General features: G+C 34.1%; 4 protein-coding genes and 2 long non-coding RNA genes across 11 annotated transcripts; 3 read left to right on the top strand and 3 right to left on the bottom strand.

Annotated features, from left to right (window-relative positions):
- Positions 1-629: 629 nt before the first annotated feature.
- On the bottom strand, positions 630-2,815 carry LOC103846540 (agamous-like MADS-box protein AGL15). 5 transcript variants are annotated; one of them, XM_033281472.1, is made up of 8 exons: positions 2,271-2,815; positions 1,991-2,091; positions 1,838-1,902; positions 1,643-1,742; positions 1,522-1,563; positions 1,325-1,366; positions 1,070-1,236; positions 630-951 (listed from the first exon to the last, which is right to left on the bottom strand). In XM_033281472.1, exons 1-8 carry the CDS (start codon positions 2,413-2,415, stop codon positions 837-839), a joined length of 777 nt encoding a protein of 258 aa, XP_033137363.1. In that variant the 5' UTR covers positions 2,416-2,815; the 3' UTR covers positions 630-836. The 5 variants fall into 5 exon arrangements, with proteins under 5 accessions (XP_033137363.1, XP_033137362.1, XP_033137361.1 ...); XM_033281471.1 differs by having other exon boundaries at positions 1,838-1,908; positions 2,271-2,808; XM_033281470.1 differs by having other exon boundaries at positions 1,991-2,066; positions 2,271-2,744.
- Positions 2,816-3,221: 406 nt separating this feature from the next.
- Positions 3,222-5,031, top strand: LOC103846539 (uncharacterized protein At5g39865). Of its 2 annotated transcripts, none has more exons than XM_018655549.2 (2): positions 3,222-3,670; positions 3,762-5,031. In XM_018655549.2, exon 2 carries the CDS (start codon positions 3,835-3,837, stop codon positions 4,636-4,638), a length of 804 nt encoding a protein of 267 aa, XP_018511065.1. In that variant the 5' UTR covers positions 3,222-3,670; positions 3,762-3,834; the 3' UTR covers positions 4,639-5,031. The 2 variants fall into 2 exon arrangements, with proteins under 2 accessions (XP_018511065.1, XP_018511064.1); XM_018655548.2 differs by having other exon boundaries at positions 3,224-3,670; positions 3,767-5,031.
- Positions 4,778-7,091, bottom strand: LOC117128874. Its single transcript, XR_004452225.1, has 2 exons — positions 6,635-7,091; positions 4,778-5,867 (listed from the first exon to the last, which is right to left on the bottom strand). It is a non-coding gene; the product is annotated as an uncharacterized LOC117128874 (long non-coding RNA).
- A 3,731-nt stretch (positions 7,092-10,822) lies between these two features.
- LOC103846538 (telomere repeat-binding protein 4) lies at positions 10,823-23,682 on the top strand. The gene is made up of 16 exons (XM_009123476.3): positions 10,823-14,000; positions 14,086-14,149; positions 14,534-14,636; positions 14,735-15,383; positions 15,465-15,638; positions 15,725-15,775; positions 15,867-15,946; positions 16,025-16,266; positions 16,371-16,631; positions 16,719-16,782; positions 16,856-22,538; positions 22,616-22,702; positions 22,773-22,835; positions 22,917-23,015; positions 23,148-23,391; positions 23,465-23,682. Exons 3-11 carry the CDS (start codon positions 14,565-14,567, stop codon positions 17,042-17,044), a joined length of 1,782 nt encoding a protein of 593 aa, XP_009121724.1. The 5' UTR covers positions 10,823-14,000; positions 14,086-14,149; positions 14,534-14,564; the 3' UTR covers positions 17,045-22,538; positions 22,616-22,702; positions 22,773-22,835; positions 22,917-23,015; positions 23,148-23,391; positions 23,465-23,682.
- On the top strand, positions 22,222-23,680 carry LOC103846535 (ribosomal RNA large subunit methyltransferase E). The gene is made up of 6 exons (XM_009123474.3): positions 22,222-22,538; positions 22,616-22,702; positions 22,773-22,835; positions 22,917-23,015; positions 23,148-23,391; positions 23,465-23,680. The coding sequence occupies exons 1-6, from the start codon at positions 22,278-22,280 to the stop codon at positions 23,575-23,577; spliced, it is 867 nt and encodes a 288-aa protein (XP_009121722.2). The 5' UTR covers positions 22,222-22,277; the 3' UTR covers positions 23,578-23,680.
- Positions 23,683-24,303: 621 nt separating the features above from the next.
- Positions 24,304-25,267, bottom strand: LOC117128937. Its single transcript, XR_004452386.1, has 2 exons — positions 24,834-25,267; positions 24,304-24,749 (listed from the first exon to the last, which is right to left on the bottom strand). It is a non-coding gene; the product is annotated as an uncharacterized LOC117128937 (long non-coding RNA).
- Positions 25,268-25,622: the final 355 nt, after the last annotated feature.

Genomic DNA, 25,622 nt, shown 5'->3' with positions numbered 1-25,622 from the left:
TTTAGTGTTTCAAAAAAAAAGAAAGTAAAAGTTCTCATTTAAATTTTTGTAGACACTCAACAATTATCGTTAAAAACGTTTTTTGGGTTCTTAAATTTGTTTTTTTTTTCTGATTTTAAAAAAAAAATTAAAAATGAACTAATCGCGAACCACCACGTATCTGTGGAACCCGCGAACAGTACAATAAACCCCCGTGAAACGTTTCTTATTTGGCGACATTGAAACACGGTTTTTACAAAAAGATGGTGGAGCCCACACGTAAGAGTCATCTTCTCACCACCAATAATCATGCTCTAAGAATGACACATTTGTAGAGGTTTAAGTTTTTCAAAATGTTAAAATTAATTAGAAAATCAAATTATCTTAAAATAATAATTTTTGGCTTTTGTCTTAGATTATCATATGAGCTCTATTAAGATTGCTCTCATATACCACACTGCACATTGCAGTAACTACCACTGTACATGTGTAAATCTTTGCCATACCAAGTGCTTACAATTCTACATATATTATACATTAGTTATGAAACATTTTTTTTTATACATTAGTTACATTAGTTATGATGCTAAATTGTAATTATTATGGATATTAAACTCTCAAAAAGTTAGATCTTTTTGATTTGGAGAGACAAGACCAAAGATAATCAGAAGAATAGGAAGGAGATAAAGATTAAACAGTGAGGTTAGAGTTAGACTAGAATGGAAGATGAGATACATAATGTATCATACATCGATTCTTCTCTTCTAACATTGGTTTTGAAATAATGGGATACTTGCTACAGAGGAATACATTATTTGCCTCACTCCCATATTTCTCCGTGGCTAAACAGCGAAATGCTAAACTACATTGATCCTTTGTGGAGTTGCTTTGGTGGTGCTCGTTGTTACTGAATCACTTGATGGGCTCTCTCTATTTCCTTCGATCCTTCTAGCCTGTGCTTCTCCCGGCAACCTTCCAGAACACACACACAATAATTAGCAAATGCTAAGAAAAGAACAAAGGCTTATCAGCTAAAATGGGGGTTCCTATCTTGCAAAAAATGACAGGAGAAAGAGTCAAAAATTAATACCCCAATTGCAATGTTGTGTCTGAATTGGTCTTCTGGAGGCTGTAGTTAGTGTCGTCCAAGCCAGAGTTGTTTACGGGGGAGTTCTTGGGATCTATAGCGAAGCATGTGATGTAGGATGGAACATATTGTTGGTTGAAGGACGGGAGAAAACTTCTGAGTTCTTGAACCTATTTCAAGAGATGACAGATTGTAATTCTGACAAAGAAGAACTATCTTTGTTTCAACATAAATATATATAAGAATGGTTTCATTCACCTGTCTACGTAAGGTCTCGTTTTCCAGCTCTGCTCTCTGTTCCTGTAAAGTAAAATAATGTGCACACTAGTTACAACATGAACTTCTCAAAGGGTATAGTAGGCACTAACTCATCAGAATCATGTGATCGTACAGTTTCCATAATCAGCTGGAAGCAAAACAGGAAAAACAAGTGTTTCATATAACTCAAGCATTACCTTGAGCCGTGATTCTTCAAGTTGTTTAGTCAGCAATAGTTCCTAAAATCACATAACCTTTACGCAAATATGTTTTTGCGAAAAAAAGATGGGGGAAGAGTGAAACTGCTAGTTTTTTTACCTTTCGCTCTCTCACAGATATCAATGAGACATTTAGTTGTTGTTCAAGGTGTTGCAGCTCTTTCAAGCTCAGAGCATTCAAGCCCTTACCTTGCATTTGTCTGAAAACACACACACAAAAATAAAAACACAAAAGTGGTATGTGATTAAGAAAGAGTAAAGTAACAAACAAGTGGGTATTAATTAGGTTCCATACAAATGTTTCTCTTGAAGCTTTGAGATCTCATTCTTTAAAAGGTCCACCTCTGTACAATCCTCCTCCTGGTTCTAAACAGCATACCAACAAGACAGAACACATGAATCTAGACACAAAAACACCTTCAATATATGACACACAAGAATCTCTAACCTCTGGTTTATAATTAATCAGAGGAGCATCTGAAGAACGTTGGTAGTTGTCGTATCTCAAAAGCGTTCGCTTCATGCTGAAATTAATCAAATGAGGACAGTCTTGAGCTCAATCAGAAAATTCGTGAAGTAAGAATGAATCCGAACAAAACATGCAACAACCAATTCCAACACTAATTATTAGAGCAAGAGCAACAAAGCTTAAGTCTCCCCGGAAATGGATTAAAGAAGCAGCCATAGACATGCAAGTACGAAGAATGGAGAAATGATGATTAATTTACCGAGTACTTGAGAACTCGAAGAGCTTGCCGGACTTGGAGAAGACGATGACGGCAACCTCAGAGTCGCAAAGAACAGAGAGCTCATGAGCCTTCTTGAGCAAACCAGCACGCCTCTTGGAGAAAGTAACTTGTCTGCTATTCGCATTGTCGATCCTCTTTATCTCTATTTTCCCACGACCCATCTTCTTCTTTCTCTTTCCCCCCCTGAATGTGAATACGAAGAGAGGAAAGGCCAAGGTTTTAAATCTCTCTTCTGTCTTTCAATTCCTTTTTGGGGTACTAGCTAGTCTATAAAGGGAAGACAGAGATTGCTAAATTTAGATGGAATATTTTCTGTTTCTAGAAAAGAAAAAGGAAAAAGAAACTTAAAGTGTTTGGTGTGTTGCATGGGCACTGTTTTGCGTGCTCTCTCTCTCTCTCTCTCTCTTTATTTATTTAATTTACGGGGAATTTGCATGATACCTTTTTGCCACATTTGGAGGTTTTGCCAGTTCTACTGGGGACCCACGTTTCCTTTTGTTGACTAACTAAAGTTGTGTTTCTTCTCTTTTCTTCCATCTGTTTTTTAAAGATAATGGGGTCACTTACTTTGACCAAAAAAAAAAAAAAATGGGTCACTTACCTTTCATTTTGAAACTTGAGTGTCTATCTCGAAGCAATTCAACACTCATCCACTGTGATCGATGAAATCACCAAAGAAGAAAAAGAAAGAGGGATAGAAAGACAAGACGAGACGAGACGAGACTAGACTCTTTACGTTAAGACTCGCCTCACGTTTCTTCCTTCTCTCCCTTTACAAAACCTTTTTGAGTTTTTTCTAGCTTGTTACAGTAACCCAAAGAGTAAAGGCCATATTTTAGGCCCAACTAAGGCCCATTTAAATTAAAAATATTAGCTTTTCTGATAAGGTTTCTCCCACAATTTTAACCATGAGAAAAACAGTATAAGGATTATAATACACCAGCCGCGTTTTATGAATAAACGACATTTTCCTCGCAAATTCATTTTATTTTATTTTATTCCACTTCTTTCCTCCTCCTCCTGGATGCATCAAATTAAAAAAAAAAAAAATCAACAAAGCCTTTAAAAAGGCATAACGATAATTCTTGAAAAACATTTATAATTTGACAGGAAAACAACAACGAAAGAAAACAGAATAATTATTTGCTTGACAACAAAGCCAACAAAAAAAAAGAAGCTAATTGGGAGCTCTCCTCATCCACATTTTCTTCTCCGCAAGAAATCAACAACAAAAGGAAAAGGAAAAAATCCAGAATCATCATCATCATCATCATCATCGTCTTCTTTGATCATAGGTGAGATCTTCTCAGCTGGAAAACGTACTCCCGATTGTCATATAATCAGAGTACCTGATTCTTCCTTGTGTGGGTGATCCATCGGTAAGGCGAATATTCTCTTATTCCGTTTCTCAATTTCTCTCTAGATCCATTTGAATTGTTGATCCTAGGGTTTTGAATTTCGTTGACTAGGTCTAGGTCTCGCAACAACAACAGCCGCCGCCGCCGCCGCCGAAAGGTGTTTCGTGATTGTGTTAGCTCAATCAATGGCAGATAAGACGAAATCGTCCTCTTCCTTCTTCAACAGGTCGCTCACAATCCACGGCCACAGACCAACGGATTCAACCCCCAAATCACACAGCCTCAATCCTTCTCTCAACCGAACCACCTCCATAACCAAATTCTACAACCCCGTCGAAACCGTCGTCGAAACCTCTCTCAAAGGCAAAGTCAAGAACCTCTGCAGACTATTCGAAGGCTCCAAATCCTCCGCCAAACCAACCTCAACACCACCCGATCCTCTGCAGAAGCAGAAATCAAACAAATCGGTTCTATCCGAATCGCGGTTATCTCCCTTTCTAAGCCTAAACAACTCAGTGATCCGTCTCCCCGGGACGGAGGACAGGATCGTGGTGTATTTCACGAGCTTGAGAGGGATCAGACGGACCTACGAGGATTGTTATTCAGTTAGGATGATCTTCAGAGGGTTTAGGGTGTGGATCGACGAGCGCGACGTTTCGATGGACTCTGCTTACAAGAAGGAGCTTCAGATCGCGATGGGGGAGAAGAGTAGCGTCTCGTTGCCTCAGGTTTTTATAATGGGGAAGCATGTTGGTGGTGCTGACGTGGTCAAGAGTTTGTTTGAGATTGGTGAGCTAGCGAAGATCCTTAAGCTGTTTCCCGTGAGGGAGCCGGGGTTTGTGTGCCGTTGTTGTGGGGACGCTAGGTTTATTCCGTGTTCGAATTGTAGTGGGAGTAAGAAACTGTATGATGAGGATGAAGATAGGCACAAGAGGTGTCCCGAGTGTAATGAGAATGGGTTGATACGGTGTCCTGATTGCTCCTCTTGAGAGGGATAAATCAAGAAGAGATAGGTATTTGGTTTCTCTATTGATGATTGTCTAGAACATAAGTGATTGATGATGCTGCTACAAGTATCCGAGAATCTCTTTTGGATCAGCAGCAATATCTCACTTTCGGCTTTTTTAAGGTTTGTTGTGGATCATCGGTATCATTGGGAATGCTGATGATTGGTTGTTGATTTAGATAATGTATGTCTGGTACTAAGGGCTAATGTAATTTATGTAAAGTCGAAATGTCTGAAACAGGTAGTAAGCATTTTGACTCTTGTGTGTCAATGTTGTGAAGGACAGCTCTGTTGTCATGCTATGTATTTGATTGTAAATACACTTAGTGTGTTTATTGGGTATTGTGTATTCTTACGACCGTGGCTTTCTTATGTATGATTTCGTCTTTGTATGGCAACATGGTAGATATGTATTCTACCAACGTAATTGTCCCTCCACCTCGATCAACGGCTCTCAAACCAAACATCACTAAACCATCTCCAATGTATTTTACTATTTTCACCTCTAAAATAGCGAAGCTCTATAATAGAGATGAGATATGCTCCAATGTATTCCCCTAAAATAGTAATCTCTAAAATATAGAGTAAAAAATAGAGGAATACTACTTCTTCCTCTATAAATTGAGGAAAAAATAGAGATCTCTATTATAGAGGAAGAAATAGAGTTGGGTTGGAGCAATTTCACCTCTAAATGCTATTATAGAAGTGAAAATGGCAATGAGTTGGAGATGCTCTAAATCTTGGTGGTTGAAACGTAACATATCATAAGACTATTGTATGTCATTGTCATTATTCAAGACTTGTTACCGCACACAACTTTAGAAAACAGTCATATTTCATTTTGAGATTGATAAAGCTTCTTTGAAAAAATGGTCTTGCATAATAATTAATAAGTGAATAGTTAACCAGTGGTCATATCTAAATTGGAAATGAATTTTGTCAATATGTCAAAGGTTCGAACTTTAGTTCGAGTGACGGCTTTGACGAAACTAATATTATTTATTGTGGTTTCGAGTTTGTGAAAATTACGAGTGTAGGCCTCGAATCTCCTGATATTAAAAAAGATGTTTTGAATGACCTATATTCCCAGCAAGATTTGTTTTCCCCGAAAAGAATCTATTTCAGCGCTTAAGATGGTCCCATGGCGTATCGGCTGATTGCAATGAGGTTGAAGCCAATCCGATAAATATGGTACACTTGAAGAAGGCCTACCTAACTCTGTTAAGTTCGATTTTGGTCTCTTAATCTACTGGTCTCAAGTTTCTCAGATCTGTGTTTATTCACTAGTACTTGATATAAAAATTGATATGGTCTCTGGTTGGAATTGTGAATCTGTGTCTTGTGCATTTGCTTCGGTCTCTTGGTTGCTCATTGTCCCAAGTTTCATAGTTCACTTGTCAAGATGTTTGGAGAGTAGGCAAAGTATCATTGAGAATGAAGTCATACCCTTGGTTGGTTTGGGGTTTCATTCCTCTGTTCTCAGGTTCTTCAGTAACAATTATGTTGCCTTGGCTCATTCCTTTTATGCAGTATGCAGGGTTTTATATGTCTGTGATTTAACTGTGGAGGTGTATGTATTGTTTTCTAACCATTGGTGGCAATTTGGAAAGAAAAGCAACAGTATTTGCTTCCTTACAGTCTCACGAAGACTTGGTTGCTCATTGTCCCGGTATCATGACCTCACTGCTTTTGTTGCAGAGTGTCTAGCCCTTTTGGGCATTTCTCAGCTGGTTTGCAAGTCAGACTGCCATGAACTCAGTCGCCTCCTTTCAGAGAGTTGGTCTTCTGATGTTCATTGGATCTTATTGGCTATTCGATCCCTTATCTTATCTTTTGAGGATTCACATGTATGTCTTGTGTTTTCTTGTGTTTGTAATATGGCAAGTTGTATCTTTCTACTTTGTATTTCCTCCGTTGATGGAGGTTGAGACTTTAAGTTAATGAAATTGTTGTTCGATCGAAAAAAGAAGAAGGCCTACCTATTGTCTCATGTTAAACCCAAAAACAGATCCTTATTCCACTTAAAAAGTCCAATCGTAACGGTGAGATGGGGCAAGCCCATGTGTAACATCAACCTCAACCAAGAAAGAGTTCAAGGTTTCAAATAGGCCAACTTCTTCGCACCCAATGTCTCAAATATATAAATGATTTCATCAAAGATATATGAGTTTGTAATCATCAGATTCTTTGCCTCATATTTTTTACTCTTTTGGCACGGGGAAACCCTTTTTACGTTTCAATTCTTCTTCTTCTCTTTGTTCTTTTTTTTTTTCTTTTAATTTTGTAGTTAAGTCACAGTTGACGGTTACAGATTGTTTTTCACGCAATGCTTTCCACTTTAGTCAAAAAGGTTACTTGAACAGTTGAACTACTCGGGTATCTTCATTACTCACGCACCTCTTCCCATTTAATGCCCACATCTATCTTATTAAAACTCAAGTACAAAATTAGAGTGTTTGGAGACTTGAATAGGACTATTAAAAAAATTTAGAATGTTTGGAAACATAAATTGTAGTCTTTTAAAAAAAAATTAATTTTGTTTGGAAACAAGGATAGTAGTATTAAGAAAAAAAAAGTAATGGGCTTATGTTTTTAAGAAAAATTAAAAGTCCATCATATTATAAAAAACTATCTATCTGGGCGAGATTTAAAATATACGAAAACGGGTCAATCTAATCGCCTAAAACTTTTTCTTTTCTAAACTAACCATAAAACAAAATTTAAACTTTATACACATATTTCAAATCAAAATAATAATTTAAAGTTGATTTATATCAAAATTTGATTAAAAACTAATACATATATTCAAAAATGGATTTTTACTAAACTATTTTTCAATAACCATTATACAAAAATGTTGTCAATATATATAATAAAAATACAATACAAAGCCCAATTTGAAATACCAACTCAAATTATCGTTTTTATATTTCCTATTAAGTTTTATAAATATAATATATGTAATTATTTATATGATGGTACGTATAAAATACTATTAATTATATGATTACTTATATGATGGTACGTATAAAATACAATTAATTATATGATGACAGTATACGATATATAACAATGAATAGAGATGAGATTTCGGGCACCCATACGGGTTTGGTTCTGATCGGTTTGTGTTTCGGGTTTTCGGAGTCAAAGATTTAAGCCCTGTTAGGATGTTTCTAAATTTTGGTTTGAGTTTGATTCGGATCTTTGCGGGTTTGGTTCGCGTTTGGATAACCCATTTAAATTATTTTTAAAGTTTTAAATCATTATCTATTTTAAATTTCTCAAAATCTATAAATAAAATAATATATTACCTATAAATTTGAATAACATATGTCAGAATACCTAAGCTTAACATATCAATTGGTTTGATTTAAAGTTTTGGATACGGAATCAATAATTATTTTAAGTATTTTTGGTGATTTGAGTATACTTTAACTATTGCAGATATTTACTTTTGACTATCTATATATATATTTTCAAGTATTTAAACCAATTTAAAAGTATCATTCTTAATGTTTTATATACGTTAAATCTAAAAATAATTAATATATATATAAGTATATAAATCTATTTTTAGATAAATTCGGGTACCCGAATACTTCGGTTCGGATCAGATTTGGTTCTCTAAATAACAAAATTTTGAATAATTCGAATATTTAATCAATTTATGTTCGGATTTGGTACTATATTTTCGGATCGGTATTGGTTCTGTTCTTTGGATTCATTTTGTAAAACCTTAATAATTACATGAAAAACAAATATCAACATATTTTTCAAAATGTACACCCGCGCGCCTGCGCGGATCAAAATCTAATTATTTTATTATTAATAGATCATTCTACTAACCTAACAATATTTTAAACCATATATTTCGTTTCATAATAGATGATGTTATTCTTTAGTGCACAAAGATTAAGAAATTTATTTTTCTTTAAAAAATAGTTTTAAAAATATAATTTAAAAATCATTCAACCAATTACAAAAATGACTATAACATCTAATTGGTTACACGATTTTTAATAAAATTAAAAATAATATTAAAATATCAAAACATCATATATTTTGAAACAATAATTTTTTTCTAAAATATCATTTATTATGAAACAGAGAGAATATATGAATTGAGTAGTTTACAATAGAGAATGAACTTATTTAAATGAAAAAGTAACAAAATAATTTTAAGTAACTGACTAAATGAATGATTTTATCATAGTAGCTTAAAATTTTAAGGATTAGCTCAAGGTTTATACGTCATCATTTATCCACAAGCATTATTTAAATAATATTCCTCTGTTGACTTTTCTTTTACTATGTAAAAGGAAGAAATATGAAACGGATCACACCTCTAAGACCAACTCCAACGGAAGAATGGAACAACGAAAAAGAGTCCTTAACTCATTAAAATAATTGAAAATTTGAAAAAAAGAAGTGAGCAAAAAAAAGTAGTATCTAAAAAGAGATGTTTAAGAAACGGTACAACCATTTGTGTTTTACTTATCGGTCAATTTTATTAAAGTCTTATTATTTAATCTAACTACATTAAAAATATCTATATTGAATTGTTAAGAACTAAGAATGCTTTAAATCTGCTTATATAATGATATAAGATCGCCTTTAACGGTGGACTCTAAAGGAGTTCTAAATTTTTTAATAAAAAATAATAATAACAAAAATAATAACAAAAGTTCCGATTTCAAAAATTTTAAGAAACCGTTTAGGACTTTAGAGGATCATTTAGGTATGATGGAATAGATGTTTTGATTGGTTTTTAAAAATAAAACTTAATTAAATTATTATAATACTAGTTTTCTTTTTCTTTTAGAAACTTTTACAGTTTCCAACCAATGGAGTTGCTCTAACAAACAATACAAAGATCTGGCCAAACAAAATATTGAATACTTCTATACTTATCTATCTTATTAAAACTCAAGTACAAAATTGGAGTGTTTGGAAACTTGAATAGGACTTTTAAAAATTTGGAGTGTTTGGAAACATGGATTGCAGTCTTTTAAAAAAAAATATTTTTGTTTGAAAACAAGGATAGTAGTATTAAGAAAAAAAGTAATGGGCTTATGTTTTTTTAAAAAATTGAAAGTTATCTAGGCCACTTTTAAAATATACCAAAATGGGTCAATCTAATTCCCTAAAAATTTTTTTTCTAAACTAACCATAAAACAAAATTTAAACTTTATATACATATTTCAAATCAAAATAATAATTCAAATTTGATTTATATCAAAAATTGATTCAAAAATATACATATATTCAAAAATGGATTTTTACTAAACTATTTTTCAATAACCATTATAAAAAAATATTGTCAATATATATAAGAAAAATATAATACAAAGCCCAATTTGAAATACCAACTCAAATTATGGTTTTCATATTTCATATTAAGTTTTAAAAATATAATATATGTAATTATTTATATGATGGTATGTATAAAATACTATTAATTATATGATTACTTATATGATGGTACATATAAAATACGATTAATTATATGATGATAAAATACGATATATAATAATGACTAGGGATGGGCTTTTGGATACCCATACGGGTATAGTTCTGATCGGTTTGTATTTTAGGTTTTCGGGGTCAAAGATTTCAGCCTTATTAGAATGTTTCTAAATTTTGGTTTGAGTTCGATTTGGATCTTTGCGGGTTTGGTTTGGGTTTGGATAACTAATTTAAATTATTTTTAAAGTCTTAAATCATTATATATTTTAAATTTCTCAAAATGTATAAATAAAATAATATATTACGTATAAATTTGAATAACATATGTCATAATACTTAAGCTTAACATATCAATTGGCTTGCTTTAAAATTTTGGATATGAAATCAATAATTATTTTAAGTATTTTTGGTGATTTGAGTATACTTTAACTATTTCAGATATTTACTTTTGACTATCTATATATATTTTCAAGTATTTAAACCAATTTAAAAGTATCATTTTTGATGTTTTATATACGTTAAATCTAAAAATAATTAATATATATAAGTATATAAATCTATTTTTAGATAAATTCGGATACCCAAATACTTCGGTTCAGATCAGATTCGGTTCTCTAAATAACAAAATTTTGAATAATTAGAATATTTAATCAATTTATGTTTGGGTTTGGTACTATATCTTTGGATCGGTATCGGTTATGTTCCTCGGATTCATTTTTTCAAATCCTAATAATTACATGAAAAACAAATATCAACATATTTTTCAAAATATACACCCGCGCGCCTGCGCGGGTCAAAATCTAGTTAGTTATTATAAGCTGAAATTGTGTTCATAAAATAGATTGGGATATGATTTACACTAAAGAGGATTTAATTTGATTAGACAATCATTCCAAGTTGACATGTCGAGTAAATTTTATATATGTGTCAAAACATCAACGAATACATATACAGCCTTGAAGGAAATGTGATATCCAGATGAGTTAGGGTAAATTTTAAGATATTAAGAGTCTTTTATCAATTTCGAAATGTCGCCAGGCAGAATATGAGAAACCATGTGATGACTCGTGATGATTGCTTTACTTCAACTTGGTGACAGAGAGATAAATAAAAAGAAACAAAAGATGAAAGCTGCTCCAGCAAACGAACTCGCAACTGAGTAAAGGCCAGATCTATTCTTCTTCGATTCCCTTTTCTTTTCATATATAAATACTAGATATTGTTCCGTGCGACATGCTGAATATAATAACCTAAAAAATGTCAAAGATTTGGTATTGTAACCAACTTAGAGTGCTATCGTTGAGAGAACTAAAAAGCTAATCGTTGACAGAACTAATTACCGGATGTTGTTCTACCTAATGCATATATACATGCCAACTTTGACAAATCAATTTTTTGACATGATATCCACCAAATTGATTGGACATACTCGCTAGTTTATCCACCTTTTTTAATCCACACCGGAATACTACAATTATATAGTTTAGCATAATAATCTGCATTCATTTGACAAAGTATACTCATGCGAGATTAATCAAACATAATTGGACGCTTATTTATAGTGTATAATCATATAAATGTTTTCACATTGTTAATGGTAAAAGAAATACTATATTTATTTGTACACGGAACAAAAACAACTTGCGCTGTCAGCGCACAATGGTCTGGAGTCCAACCGTATTTTTTTTGGGTTAATGTAGATCTTTTTTGGATATTTCCGTCTATACATGTGTTTTCGTGCCGATATTCCCTTGGGATTGAAATACATTTTAACTATATATATATATTTGTGTCTGAAATTTGTTTTAAGATATTTAAAATGAATTTTCTATTGATATTTTAGGCATCCTAAAACTGTACCAGTGACATCTTACTAACATATTAGCTCGAAAGAAAACAACGTAGCTTACTTTATAGCACAGCTCCGTCTCCGCGTATTTCAGTATATCTGCATGCATAATATACACATACGCAGATTTTAATATGTTTGCTGCTGACGTGAAAAGATAATATAAGATATTAGCTTTGTTATACATTCACATACTTTGATGTTATTTTGACATATATAACAACATTTCTGTTATTCAATACAGAAAAGAAACAGAATTGTATATATAATACCATTATTAAACTTTGGAGCTGGAAGAGCAACTAGGGGTATGATATATCGCCGACGTAAATAGAATTATAAAAATCTGAAATGTTACGTTCGCAAATTATACATGTGCATTAGTACATTTTTTCGAAAGATATAATATAGAGTACATGAAACACAAACACATGGATTTCTTATATATACAACGACATGGATACAAATCCACCATTATCGGGTATTAAAAAAACGAAGACAAATGTAATGAGTGTGACAATCAACCATGTGAAGTCTTGTTTCTCTATGACTATACATATTATCTCGCCATCGATGAGCTTGTGCTAACTGAATTTCAAAGTAAATGGAATATGGTATGTTTGGGTTGTTAGATCTCATGTAGATTATAATAAATAAAAAGTCCACAGAAGAATATTTTATTTGATATACCCAGTGGTATAACAGTTTTGTACAGCTCGGAATATGCTTTTTCAATCCTAATAACCAGGAATATGCTTAGCAGATAACACGAAAATGTTTATAAAAACTAATGGATGACTGATTATCCTAAATTTACAATAGATTTATTATGTTTAGTCAAGTAAATATAAAGGGATACGAAGAGAGAACTTTGGCAAGATTCTACTCTTGTGTTGTCTCTTCCTGATACACATGATCTGACTCTATGGAATCCGGTGATTAATAAATTGTAGCTATATTACTACTAGCTTGGCAGGAAATGTATATTTATTTTTGTAATGACGTATTTTTACGTATGATAGGGAGAAAAATCAGGATACTTGTAGGAAGTTGTATATGTTTGGTCTCTGGTCAAATACTCCATCCGTTCATAAAAGATTTATATTATAGAAAAAAATTTGTTTTAAAAAGATACATATTTTATATTTTCAATGTAACATTTGTCAACTAATAATGAAAAGTTGTGAAATTCAAGAACATTAATTGTATTTCTTAAAATTTTATTGGTTTAAAAATTTAGGAAACATAAAATTACAAAAAAATATGTATTTATAGGTAAATTTTAATATGTTTTATTAAAAAATGTGAAAATCTTAAAACGTTGATCTTTTAGGAACGTAATGAGTACAAACGATTTCTCATTATTGTAAACCATTTAATATAGTGTGGTTAATAAACTTACAAACATGTATATATTTGACCAATAAAAGGTTCATAAATGGAGCTTCCGAGAAACATTTATGGGGGAGAACTGAATTGTTCCAATTCCGAAAGCTCCATAATAATTAAGACTTCAAAGTTCAAAGCCATTCAAAGAAGAGAACCACTTAGGTAAATTAATTGAGAATAACTCCAGGTCAACTTCCACATCAGCAAATCAATACACGTGGACCAATGATGTTTAAAAGTGCACGGAACAGTAAAAGTGCGGATCCACGCGGTATTTATCTCATAAATGAAATAATTATTTTTTTATCCAAATACCAAAATAAACTCTTTTTCTGACAGTAACCACCAATAGGTTTCGTGTAGTGAGAGACTAAGCGACCGGCTTCAGCGGGTAAAACAAAATCCCAGAACCGCCCACAGCCGGTTGTGTGGTAAATATTTTCTTATTCTTCTCGTTGCGGAAAAAATAATAAATGGGGTTTAAGGCTTTTGTTTCCGGTTTTTTGGTTTCTTCTGAAAGGGTTTAATGTCTCTTGTTCGTTGGTGTGAGAAGGTGACGAGTTAAAAAAAAACGATAAAAACAAAAACAGAGGATTGACTGATCCCGAAATCTTCATTCCTAAAAGTCTTCGAATTTTTTGGTAAATTTTTCATTGCATAGCGTTCTTGAATCAGATTTGTGAGGTTATATATATATCCTTTTCAGCTTCTATGGGTTTTTTTCAGTTTGCGTGATCTGTAATCAACTGGAGCAGAGATTGTGTGATCCAGGTTCTAGCTGCCTGATTTGGTTAGTTTTCTTCATCTCGATTCTGTTTCTGATGGTTCTGGTGAATTCTGATCGTAAATGATTCGAATAAAGATTTGGCTTCTCATCAGAAAGTTTCGTTTTTTTTTCCTTATCAAGATCTGATAAAGACATCATTTTTTTTTGTTTGTTTGTTTGTTTCTACGTAAATTCTTTTAAAAAGTTTTGGCATTTGAGTCTTTTAAGTTTCAAAAAAATGTTGATGATCAAGAAGGGTTTGCAGGTTCGTTGTTAATCTGATTTTTGCATTTAACATTCAAAAATCTATAGACTAACGAGTTTCAAAACTATTACATTAAACTTTGGTGGAGATGATCTCAAATGTTTTTTTTTTTTTTGTTGTGTGCTGATGAATCTTTTTTGCAGCTTTGTGTTTGGTATATGCATCAACTGAGAGATGGTGGTCAAGAGGATGTTATACAGTGACTTTGATTTCTCCAGTTTTCCCAAGGCTCCTCGTTCAATCAGGGTAAAATATTCTTTTAATTTCTCTAATGTTTTTTTTTTTTTACTTTAAAAAAAAAATTGGTATCTGATGATGACTTGTGGGGTTTGCTGTTTTTATAGAGGAAGGTATCATCAAGTCAGAGGAGAGATGATGTTGACTGTGGGATGATGAGAGCAATTGATTTGCTCGCTTATGTTGCTGAGAAGTTGCAGGAAGAAGAAGGCGAGACCTCCTCAAACTCTATCAATGCATTCGAAGAAGGGTATTATAATCAGAATCGTTTGGCTGGAAAGATCAAGCAAGAACATCAAGCAAACCTTGCCTCATCAAAGTCACCTAGCGAAAACGCTAGCGGCGTGTCTTTGGAGCAGACACAGGTTTCTGATTGTAAGAGAGGCCGTGGTCTGAACCCTCTTGCAGGGTGCGGAAACAAGAAAGAGGATTGTGATTTTCATGTTGAATCAGGGGGCGTCACTGTGGAGACATGTGTTGTTAATAATGTAGATGCCGGCTTGGAAGACGGTGGCTTAATCAGCTTAAAGGATCCAAGTCAGTTACATGTGCAGTGTCCCGAACCAGTCCACCTGGATGGTGTCCCTAATGAGTATAGGAATCGTTCTAAGTTAGTTTGCAGAGATGATGACGAAAGCTATTGTGAATACTATAAATGTAAAGACAAGTGTAATAAGTCGTATAGTCCTTCTCTGACATGGGCTGGACATAGAAGAGCAGTCCACAGGTCCAAGTGTTTTGAAGGCACCAAAACAGGTTAGTATCAGATCTTATTGTTTGATGCATTGTTTTTTAGCTTGTGCTCACTTCTTATTCTGCTTGTTTATATCTTTGTAGATGGTTCTGTAAAGGCTTTGGACCGCAAGAGAAAGTTATGTTGTCGTTACAGCCCACGGAAGCATGAGACTCTTCATAAGAAGAGAAGATTGTCTGACAAAGGGTTGGTTGTAAATTCTGATGGAGGAATCACTAGTGAGAGTGGTACTAATTCAACTGAAAAGAGAGAATCGGGTATGTCTCAGTAGTATATATCTCCAGCTACTTCCATATCTGGCTTGGATGTTTTTCTTATTTCATGATTATTTTTTTGCTTACAGAAAATGGTGTTCTCTCTGACGCAATAGGTCTTCATTCAGAGGACTCACGTGGTACTTGACCAGTTCATAAATCACACAGACCTTTTGAACCAATACGTAATACGTGATTCTCTTCTCATGTTTTTTTTTTCATTGTTTGCAGTAAAGTTCAGCATCAAGTCCCTTAGGATTCCGGAGCTTTTTATAGAAGTTCCAGAAACAGCAACAGTAGGCTCACTCAAGGTATGTGATTACTTTCACTTTTGATGCTTTGGTTCTGCACTGTACATTAGTTGTGATACTGAACACTTTTGGGTACAGAGGACGGTGATGGAGGCTGTCAGTGCTTTACTCGATGATGGAATAAGTATAGGAGTGACAGTCCAAGGGAGGAAGGTTAGAGATGACAACAACACTCTGTCACAGACTGGTCTTTCGTGTAGAGAGAATCTAGGCAACCTTGGCTTCACCTTGGAGCCTGGTCCGGAAAAACTGAGTGTACCTCTTTGCTCTGAAAATCCTGTCATGTCTAAGCCAACTGATTCCACTAAGTTGTCAGAAAGGTAGTAACCTAATGGCTAGTATATCTTTCCTTTTCTGCTACAAGCTTTACTTCTGTGCATGGATGATCAATGTGAAGTTATATAAGATCGTTTGATCTTGCCAGGTCAGCAGCAAATTGTGTGGAGAATAATAGCCAGGAGTTAGTTCCATATCAGATGGACATATCAGCTGATGAACAACAACCTTCATCAGATTCAAGAGCGATGGTTTCAGTTTCAGCCTTGGAACCTGAAGCTCTTGCTATTGTCCCATTTAAGGAGAAACCAAAGCGCACGGAGCTTTCACAGCGCAGAATCAGGAGACCGTTCTCTGTTACAGAGGTAGAAGCTCTAGTAAATGCAGTTGAGGAACTTGGGACTGGAAGGTAAGCAGTCTAGTGCAGCTAAAGATAATGGTTAAACTGATTAACTTGTTTGTGGTCTCAACTAATGATCATTCTCTTATTACACAGATGGCGTGATGTGAAGCTGCGTTCTTTTGAGAATGAAAGTCATCGAACCTACGTGGACTTGAAGGTAAAATTCTTAAGTCATATACTCTTTGAATCTTAGTTGATGGTTTTACTAACTTTTTGATTATTTATTACAGGATAAATGGAAAACCTTGGTTCACACGGCAAGTATATCACCGCAGCAACGAAGGGGAGAGCCAGTGCCTCAGGAACTGCTAGACAGAGTCTTGGCATCGCATAGGTATTGGTCACAGCACCCACCGAAACAGAACGGGAAACATCAAGATGCTGCAACGATGGTGACTGAGTCAGGTCCGTCCATGTAAAGAAGGAGAAGGGTAATTACAATGACTTTCACTTGAAGACAAAGGAAGCAACGTGGGCAACTGTACAAAGAGCATAACAACAGATGCATAGCTTTTTATTTTTCATTTTTTTTTCCAACTTGAGACTAATTTTAATCATACCTGGCAGAAACAAGACATCTGTTCATTTCAGTTTCTAATTGATTTGATTCTGTAATATAATATTGGTATTGGTGGTAGGTTCTTGAAGACATTCTTTTATTTTTTTGGATTTTTTTTTTTTTTGGAAATATTGATATGTAGTTTTAGACAAATTCTTTTGTTGTTTGTTTATCATTCAATCTATTGCACAGTATTTTTTTTTCCTTAGACCATGCTTGATCTAGAATCTGTATGTTATGAAGTCTTTATTCTTCGTTTCAAACTCTTTTGTTAATCTATATGATTTTCCTGAGCATATAGTCTCATAGCCAACCTTTGTTGAGTAATGCATTCACCCACTCTCTCTCTCTCTCTCTTTGGGATGAGAAAATCTCTGGCCAAATCCACCAGGCTGTTACGAGGCTGTTACTCCAAGTGCTCACTTACAGTTACTCCAAGTGCTCACTTACAGTTACAAGATGTAGTCTCATAGCCAACCTTTGTTCTATTGCGAGGCTGTTACTCCAAGTGCTCACTTACAGTTACAAGATGACTAGAGAAGGAGCTGTAATATATATATACAACGCTTGGGGTTTCTGCTCAGTACTACCTCAATCAAAGCAAACATTGGTTGCATTGCACCATGAGGGACCGTATCATTTGATTTCCATGGAAGAACACTATTGCATTTCCATATCACCCCTTGAATTTTGCTTTGAGTTTGAGTCTTCTTTTGTATAAGTAGTTAACTGTGGCAAAGTTCCAGTTTTGTAAACTTCCTTAGGAAAAGCTTACTTTGTAAACGTTTTGGTAACATTAAAATGCAATTTAATCAATTAAATTACAGTCATATCTATAATCTATTTATCTTATTAGAAAAGATAGGTTCACTCTCTATCTAATTATATATAGTATCATCATACCATTAACACATAGGCACATAGAGTCATAAACGGATAAGCGAGACGACGAAACATTAAAAAACTAGAAACTGTTTTATAAAAAATTTAGGAGACATACGTATTTGGTGTTCAACCATATATCTTTGTTTGCTACATCAAATATAATCAATCCAGTTAGATGGATCACTCTAAATACTCTTTTATCATTAGGTGAATTACATCATGGATTGTCCATTGACTGTATCTTGAATTCAAAATAACTAAAACATAAATTAGTTATATAGCTAAAAATACATTATATGTGGTTGTGGTTTAAAACACTAGGTTGCAAAGTCATAAACTGGGTATGCAGAAACGAACTAAATGAACTCCTGACTATATCTATCTATATATAAAGCGAATACATACTGGATCCACCATATATTATATATATGTATGTATATATCAATCATCTTTACTACACAAAATATAAGCAAAAAAAACTTCACTCAACAATCCGACTGTTACAGCCTAGTGCTTTTGAGATGCAAGATACCTTAGTGTGGCTGCCTGAGAAGTCGGGATCATATTCCACAAAGTCGGGTTATGCGCTGGCAAAATTACAGGGCAATGGCCAAGAATCAGAAGAGGCTCTTCACCATTTTATCTGGAAAACATGTGTCTGGAGCATAGCAACTTCACCTAAGCTAAAGCTCTTTCTATGGAAACTATCACACAAAGCCTTATCAGTGGGTGACGCTCTGGTACGACGAGGCATTAATGTCACTGGGGAGTGCAAGCGGTGTGGTGGAAGAGAGAGTGAAATCCATGCGTTCTTTCAATGCCCGTTTGCTGCAAAAGTGTGGGATCTCTTGCCCGCTCTACATAAGCCCCTCGCCTCCACTGCATCAATCTTACAACTTCTTGAAAGAGGTAAGCGCATTATCAATCTTCCTCCTTCGGGAGTCTCGCAGCCGCTTTACCCCTGGATATTATGGAACCTATGGACTAGCAGAAACCAGCTTCTGTTCGAAGACAAGAATTATTCAGAGCTGGAGGTCCTCAACAAAGCTATCCGAGATGCACGAGAATGGAGCTGGGCTCAACCACTCAGCTTGCAAAAACCTTCGACTAACATAGCCCCCCCACCGAGTATATGCAACGATCCCTCTGTCTTACTCTGTTTTACAGATGGTGCTTGGGATGCAGGTTCGAAAAAATGCGGGTTGGGATGGGCTTTCAAAGACAAGGCGGGTTTGCTTCGGGCGCAAGGTTCTGGTGCAAGGGGCTATGTCAATTCCGCTCTAATGGCAGAAGCTCTAGCACTTAAGATGCGATCTCGGCTGCAATCCATTTAAGTTTCCTCAATCTGAGGTGCCTCTCAGACTCTAGTAGTCTCATCTCTCTGCTCACCACAGATTCCTCTGTCACTGAGTTCCAAGGGATCCTCCACGACATCCGCGTGTTGAGTAGTTCCCTTTTATCTGTTTCATTTGCTTTTACGCCTCGAGCTTCAAATGTATGTGCGGACGATTTAGCCAAATCAACCCTACGCTTGTTTGTAAACTCTCCTCCTCTAATGGAGTAACTCTGGTTATTTTGGAATTATGAATGAATGTTTGATCAAAAAAAAAAAAAAAAAAACTTCACTCAACAAAATCAAATTTCGATGCAGATGACTGACATATGTTTCCATGTGTTGGACGTATGAATTACACTACGTCAAGAACAATCGAAAACATGTTCACAAATTGGTTTTAGAATGTTTATGTAAAATGATTATAGAAATATATGGAACTGATATGGTGTTCTTGAATAAGATGTTTAAACTTGTCACTTAAAATCAGTTTTTGCAAATAATTGAAATAACAACTCAATGAATCCTTAATCAAATAACATCCAAGAAATCTTAAATATTGTGGTCCTCAAATTAAAAACACAAATTTAAGACAGGTAAATTTCCTTTTGTCCAAGGTACAAAAGAGCATTCGCAAAGAGCAGATCATTAGTCGTCGAGGACGATGACCACTGGCTTCTTAATAGCCAGATGCTTTCCAATGCTTGTGAGAACCTGCTCCACTAGGTACCTGAATTTGTACTCTTTCCCCTTTGGATCGTAATAGTACTGCACAAAATTATATGAAAATGAAATGGTGTTTTATATAGAATATGAAAAACCTTCAAACAGGGAGTAAAAAATGTGGGAGAAACATTGCAAAGAACGCGTTGACAATGGCAATAAGAAATATTTTTTTTCTAATATATAGCTTAGTTCCACATAATGATAACAAATAAACCACTGACACTTTATCCAGAAACAATACCACTAAGTTTCATGATATAACTTGTGGTTGTTTTAGGGCACCCAAGAGCAAAAGGTTTTCCATCACAAAACACATAGTATTAGATCTTAGAACCTAAATCTACTATGTAGATCTCACAGGGGCAATGATTTGTTTTATTAGAAATCAGTCTATCGCTTAGTTCAACATACCTATAAGAAATGAACCACTAATTGTCATCACATAAAATATAGATCGAAAGAAAACATTACCCGGTAAAGTCGGCCTGACAACATGATGCGACGCTCCTCGACGAGCCAGCCATTGTAAAGCCAGTTGTATTGAGGATATGTGTTATCAAAGACGGCTGAGTAAGCTCCACGAATTGTGTTCAATGGCCTTTTACGTTTTTTCTCCACAATCATATATGTCTTTCTCCCTTCTTTCGACAATTGCACCACGCTTTGTTCATAACTGATGACCTCCGTTTTTCTTATACCCTTCTTCCTCTTTGGCCTGGCGCTAGAACTGCTACCTGCACCCATCTCCATAGATTCTCCTCTCTTTATTTTTTTTACCTGTCTTGTAATTTTTTTGTGGTTGATGGTATTGCTTAATGCCCATATATATATAAGGATATTTTGTTACAGTCAAACTGCATCTTATCATGTTTGACATTTGTTACTCCCTCATTGCTCCATACAAAAATCATATCTTCGAAATGTACACATGTATACATTCACAGTCAAATATGCGTTTTTTTCTTCCTAAACAAATATTTTCTAACCTTTTTTAACCTTACAAAAAATAAAATATTATCAATTTAAAAAATAGTTTTTAATTGTCATGTGTGTATTTTGTGTTTAAAGGTAATAATAAAAAAGACGGAAAAGATCTAGCATATTCTTGAGTACAAATCTAGCTAGTGTTTTTTTAAAAGTTAATATTATTAACAGGTATTATTACAGCGTATTTATTTTGTGTTAAAAGATAATAAATTAATAATAAAATTGAAAGGAAAAAATATAGCATTTTTGGTCAAATCTAGCATTTGTTTAAAGGGTAATAATATATATTAAGAGGTATTATTACAACGCGTTTTGTGTGTTAAAAGGTAATATTGACTTGTATATCTTTTATTCAAAAGGTCATACTACCATTGACAGAAAATATATGTTTTCTTTTTCTGATATTTCGTTATATTCAAATTAATTGATTTTTTTTTTAAAAAAAATTGTTTTTTTTTGAAAAAATATATAAAACCAGTTTCTATTGAATGAGAAATAAAAAACTTTAATAGGATATAGGCCAGATTGTAAAATGCGCACATCTTAACCAATTAAACAGTGAAATAGTGTTTGGTTAAAAAAGTCGTGTGTTACTAAAACTCAAAAACTTATTCTTTTTAATAGAGAAATCGAATAATCTATGTGTATTCACCCAATTTGAATGCGATAATTGAAAAAAAAAAACAATGAAAAGAACCAAAAAAGTATAAAAACCTAATCAAAATATGGTAGATTAAAAATTGTGTTACCCTTCATCTTAGGGAAACTTAGAAGAATTAGGGATATTGACTCAAGAAGGACTCAAACACCTAATTTCTAACTGTTGCGGCGCGGTGATGCTTTGTCAATCCTAGTTTTTTTTTAACACCAAATATTTATTTTAAAATTAAAAATTTGATGGACTAAATCGGTTATAAACGGAGAGATACTCTAACGAGTGTCATTTTCTAGCTAAATATATTGTATGGAACCAATAACAGTCCAATAAGAAAACCTCGAAAACTCCCAATTTTTTTTCCTATTCGTTTGATTTGATTGGTCCGGAACAACCGAATGCGTTGCACTTACCGAGATTCCGAACATTATAGATGGTTAGAAAAATATGAAAAAAAGAAGAAGATGATATTCCACTTTGTTCCCTAAAAAAAGTCACCTTTAGAAAATGTTTTGTCAAAATGTAAACATGTGGGGAATTTTGAAAAAAAAATTTTATGTGGTAAGTTGTAACAAAATATTTTTTTATAATAAAATATTATTGTACTGCGGGCGTTTAAGGGTTTTTGGTGTAAAAGGTAAAGGGAAGCCGAAGAAAAAAGGTTTAACGGCGCCGGAGAGGGGGTGGGAGATGAGTGGGGCTGGAGTGCCTGACTTCTTCTACAGAGAAGCTCAACGTCTTGGCTATGTCGCTCGTTCCGCTTTCAAGGTGAATTTACATTCATACCCTCCCCTGTTTCTTCTTACATAAACTCTGATCTCTCTCTCTCCTTGCAACTACTACAGCTTCTACAGATTCAAAAGCAGTACAAGCTCATCAAACCAGGCTCCTCTGTTCTTGACTTAGGTTGTGCCCCTGGTGCTTGGCTTCAGGTAGAGCTCCAACTTTGTTTCCAATGTAGTTGCGAGCAGAGGAAGGTTAACTTGAGTTCTTTTGCTACAGGTTGCTTGTCAAAGCTTAGGTCCGCTTAGAAGTGGTGGAAACGTCGTTGGTATGGATATAAAGGTCAGAGGAAGCTTCACTTGGATTCAGTTCTTGGCATTCTCTGTGTAAAGTCGTTGACTTTATGTTTAAAATTCAGAGCAGAAGGTGAAGGTTCCTCCACTGTGTGATGCTCGAGTGCAGACCATTAGCGCCGATGTTTTAAACTTCCCCAGACAAAAGATTAGAGAGTTATCTCCTCAGGTGAAGGTTCTTTCATAATTAGACCTTTTCAGAATATTGTATGCTTAAGAGATGATGGAATGAAGTGCTTGAATGTGCAAAGTTAGAGTCTTTATTTACTTTTTGTTTGTTCTTGATTGGTCTGTTGTGCAGCATATGGGGTTCTCAGTGGTTCTATCAGATATGTGTCACTCAGTAACTGGAATTACCAGTAGAGATGCAGCTCTCTCTGCTGAACTGGGAATGCGAGCCCTTAATTTGGCTGTTGGTCAAGCTGCCATCTCTAAGTCACTCGATGATGATGATGATGAAGGAGGTGATGAGGAGAGTCGTGTTGGTGTGCTTAGGCATGGAGGTCATCTTGTCATCAAGCTTCTTGAAAGCGAGGATGCTCAAGGTAACTATAAAAACAGTACCAATGAACGTGATGATTCCTCTTTGCTTACAATGCAGACTGTTTTATGTTTTAGATTTTGCGAGGATATGCAAGCCAATCTTTAACAAGGCATCTTGGTTGAGGCCAAAAGCTACAAGACCATCATCTCGAGAGATCTACTTGATTTGCCAGGGCTTTCGTTCATAAAGAAAAAAGCCTTTCATATACTACAATGAAGACTCAACTACATTTTTTTTAATGTAGTTTATAAAGGATCAGAAAAAAATAATATAAAGCAGCATCCAGATTTTGCGTGTTAGTAGTATACTAGTATTATTCTCTTGCTGCGCACGAATCAAATTTATTGTATTTTAAATTATTTTATCATAATTTTCAATCAAAATAAATGAGTATTTTAATCAAAAATTATATATACATGAAAGTATTGCTTCCACAATATCAGCACACAGGGTTTCATACTGAAAATCTGATATTTTTAAAATTAAAATATCAAAGAAAAAGTATTAGTATTCTTTATAAATGATACTTCATATAAAAGTAAATCCATAATGATACTTACAATATGTTTATATCATATATTAATAGTTTTATGAGTTACTTGAAAGCTAATATTGGATTTCTTACTTTATTTTCAGTATCAAATATGTTTGAGAACTGCAAATAATTTGTCTAACTATTTGAGCTACTGCTTTGTGATATTCATGTGTTAATTAAAGTTCTGAAGTTAGGTATATATGTTTGAAAATCAAGATATTAATAATTAAGCACCTAGTCTTTAGATATTTTTCATCTTCTATGATTAGGTTTATACACTTCTGTTTATTACAATAATATTTGAGTTTATGCTGAATCTTAAAAAACTAATTGAGCTGTCTAAAAGTAAAAAAAAATTATGTTCCAAAGTTATTTAACTTACTGTTTGAAATATCATTTAGGGCTGTCTTGATACAACTTTTGAAGAAGATGCAAAAGCGCTTGCAGTGCTTGAGAAGATATTTTCTGCATTTCACATCAAAGCAAAAATGATAGGAGAGTAGGAAAATTAAGAATGATATGATGCTTTTAATATACAATTGTTTACCAATGCAGTAAACTGAATTTTTCTCTCAGTGTTGCAATTTGAATGCTGCTCCGTTTATATTCTTTTCCGGATCTTGAATATTCATATTGGTCGCTGAAACCAAACATACAAATTAGTTGATTTACGTTAATTAAAAATACAATGACACAAAATTATTTTACATATCCTTTGTAATTTTGACGTAGTGTTGCTTTCCATGCATATTGGAGCATGTTTTTTTTTGTTTTGAAAATGAAGCATGTCGAAGAACTATCGGTAGAATCTGCGAGTTTGTTTTCTATAGCACATTGAAAAATGCATGATTAGTTTCTGCACAATTTTAAATTTATTTGAATTTGATTATGAAAATAAAATCGTTTACCTTTGCCATAGATTGTGGTTGACTTCTGATGTTGTTGTCTCCTTCTCCCTGGTTATTTTATTAGGATTTGGAATCTTCATTGTTGAAACTTTGCAATGAGACCAACACGGACGTTAAAATGAAGTTTGTACTTGTTACAAATGTGTCAGAGACAATTTAATAACAAAGATTTGAAAACATAATTGGAAACGTGTGAAGAAAATAGACAAATGGATACTTTTGTTTGTGATGAAGAAGATATAAACAGTTTTTTTTGTTGCTTCGTTTAAAAAAAACAGTTTTTTGGCTAAAAAACAGAAACGGTTGTTAAATCGAATGTTGTAACTTCCATGAACAGAAAGTAGAATACGTGGGTTTGGCAAAAAATTTAATTGATTTTTAAAAAAAAAAAAATTGCCACGTGTCAGTATTTGATTCGCCCGACGACTTGCGCTTTAGTAACTGGAATTACCAGTAGAGATGCAGCTCTCTCTGCTGAACTGGGAATGCGAGCCCTTAATTTGGCTGTTGGTCAAGCTGCCATCTCTAAGTCACTCGATGATGATGATGATGAAGGAGGTGATGAGGAGAGTCGTGTTGGTGTGCTTAGGCATGGAGGTCATCTTGTCATCAAGCTTCTTGAAAGCGAGGATGCTCAAGGTAACTATAAAAACAGTACCAATGAACGTGATGATTCCTCTTTGCTTACAATGCAGACTGTTTTATGTTTTAGATTTTGCGAGGATATGCAAGCCAATCTTTAACAAGGCATCTTGGTTGAGGCCAAAAGCTACAAGACCATCATCTCGA

This window comes from Brassica rapa, chromosome A10 (assembly GCF_000309985.2).
Source record: "Brassica rapa cultivar Chiifu-401-42 chromosome A10, CAAS_Brap_v3.01, whole genome shotgun sequence".
Taxonomy (NCBI): Eukaryota; Viridiplantae; Streptophyta; class Magnoliopsida; order Brassicales; family Brassicaceae; genus Brassica; species Brassica rapa.
Note: the sequence above shows the minus strand (reverse complement) of the source record. Positions and strands in the feature narration are given on the sequence as shown.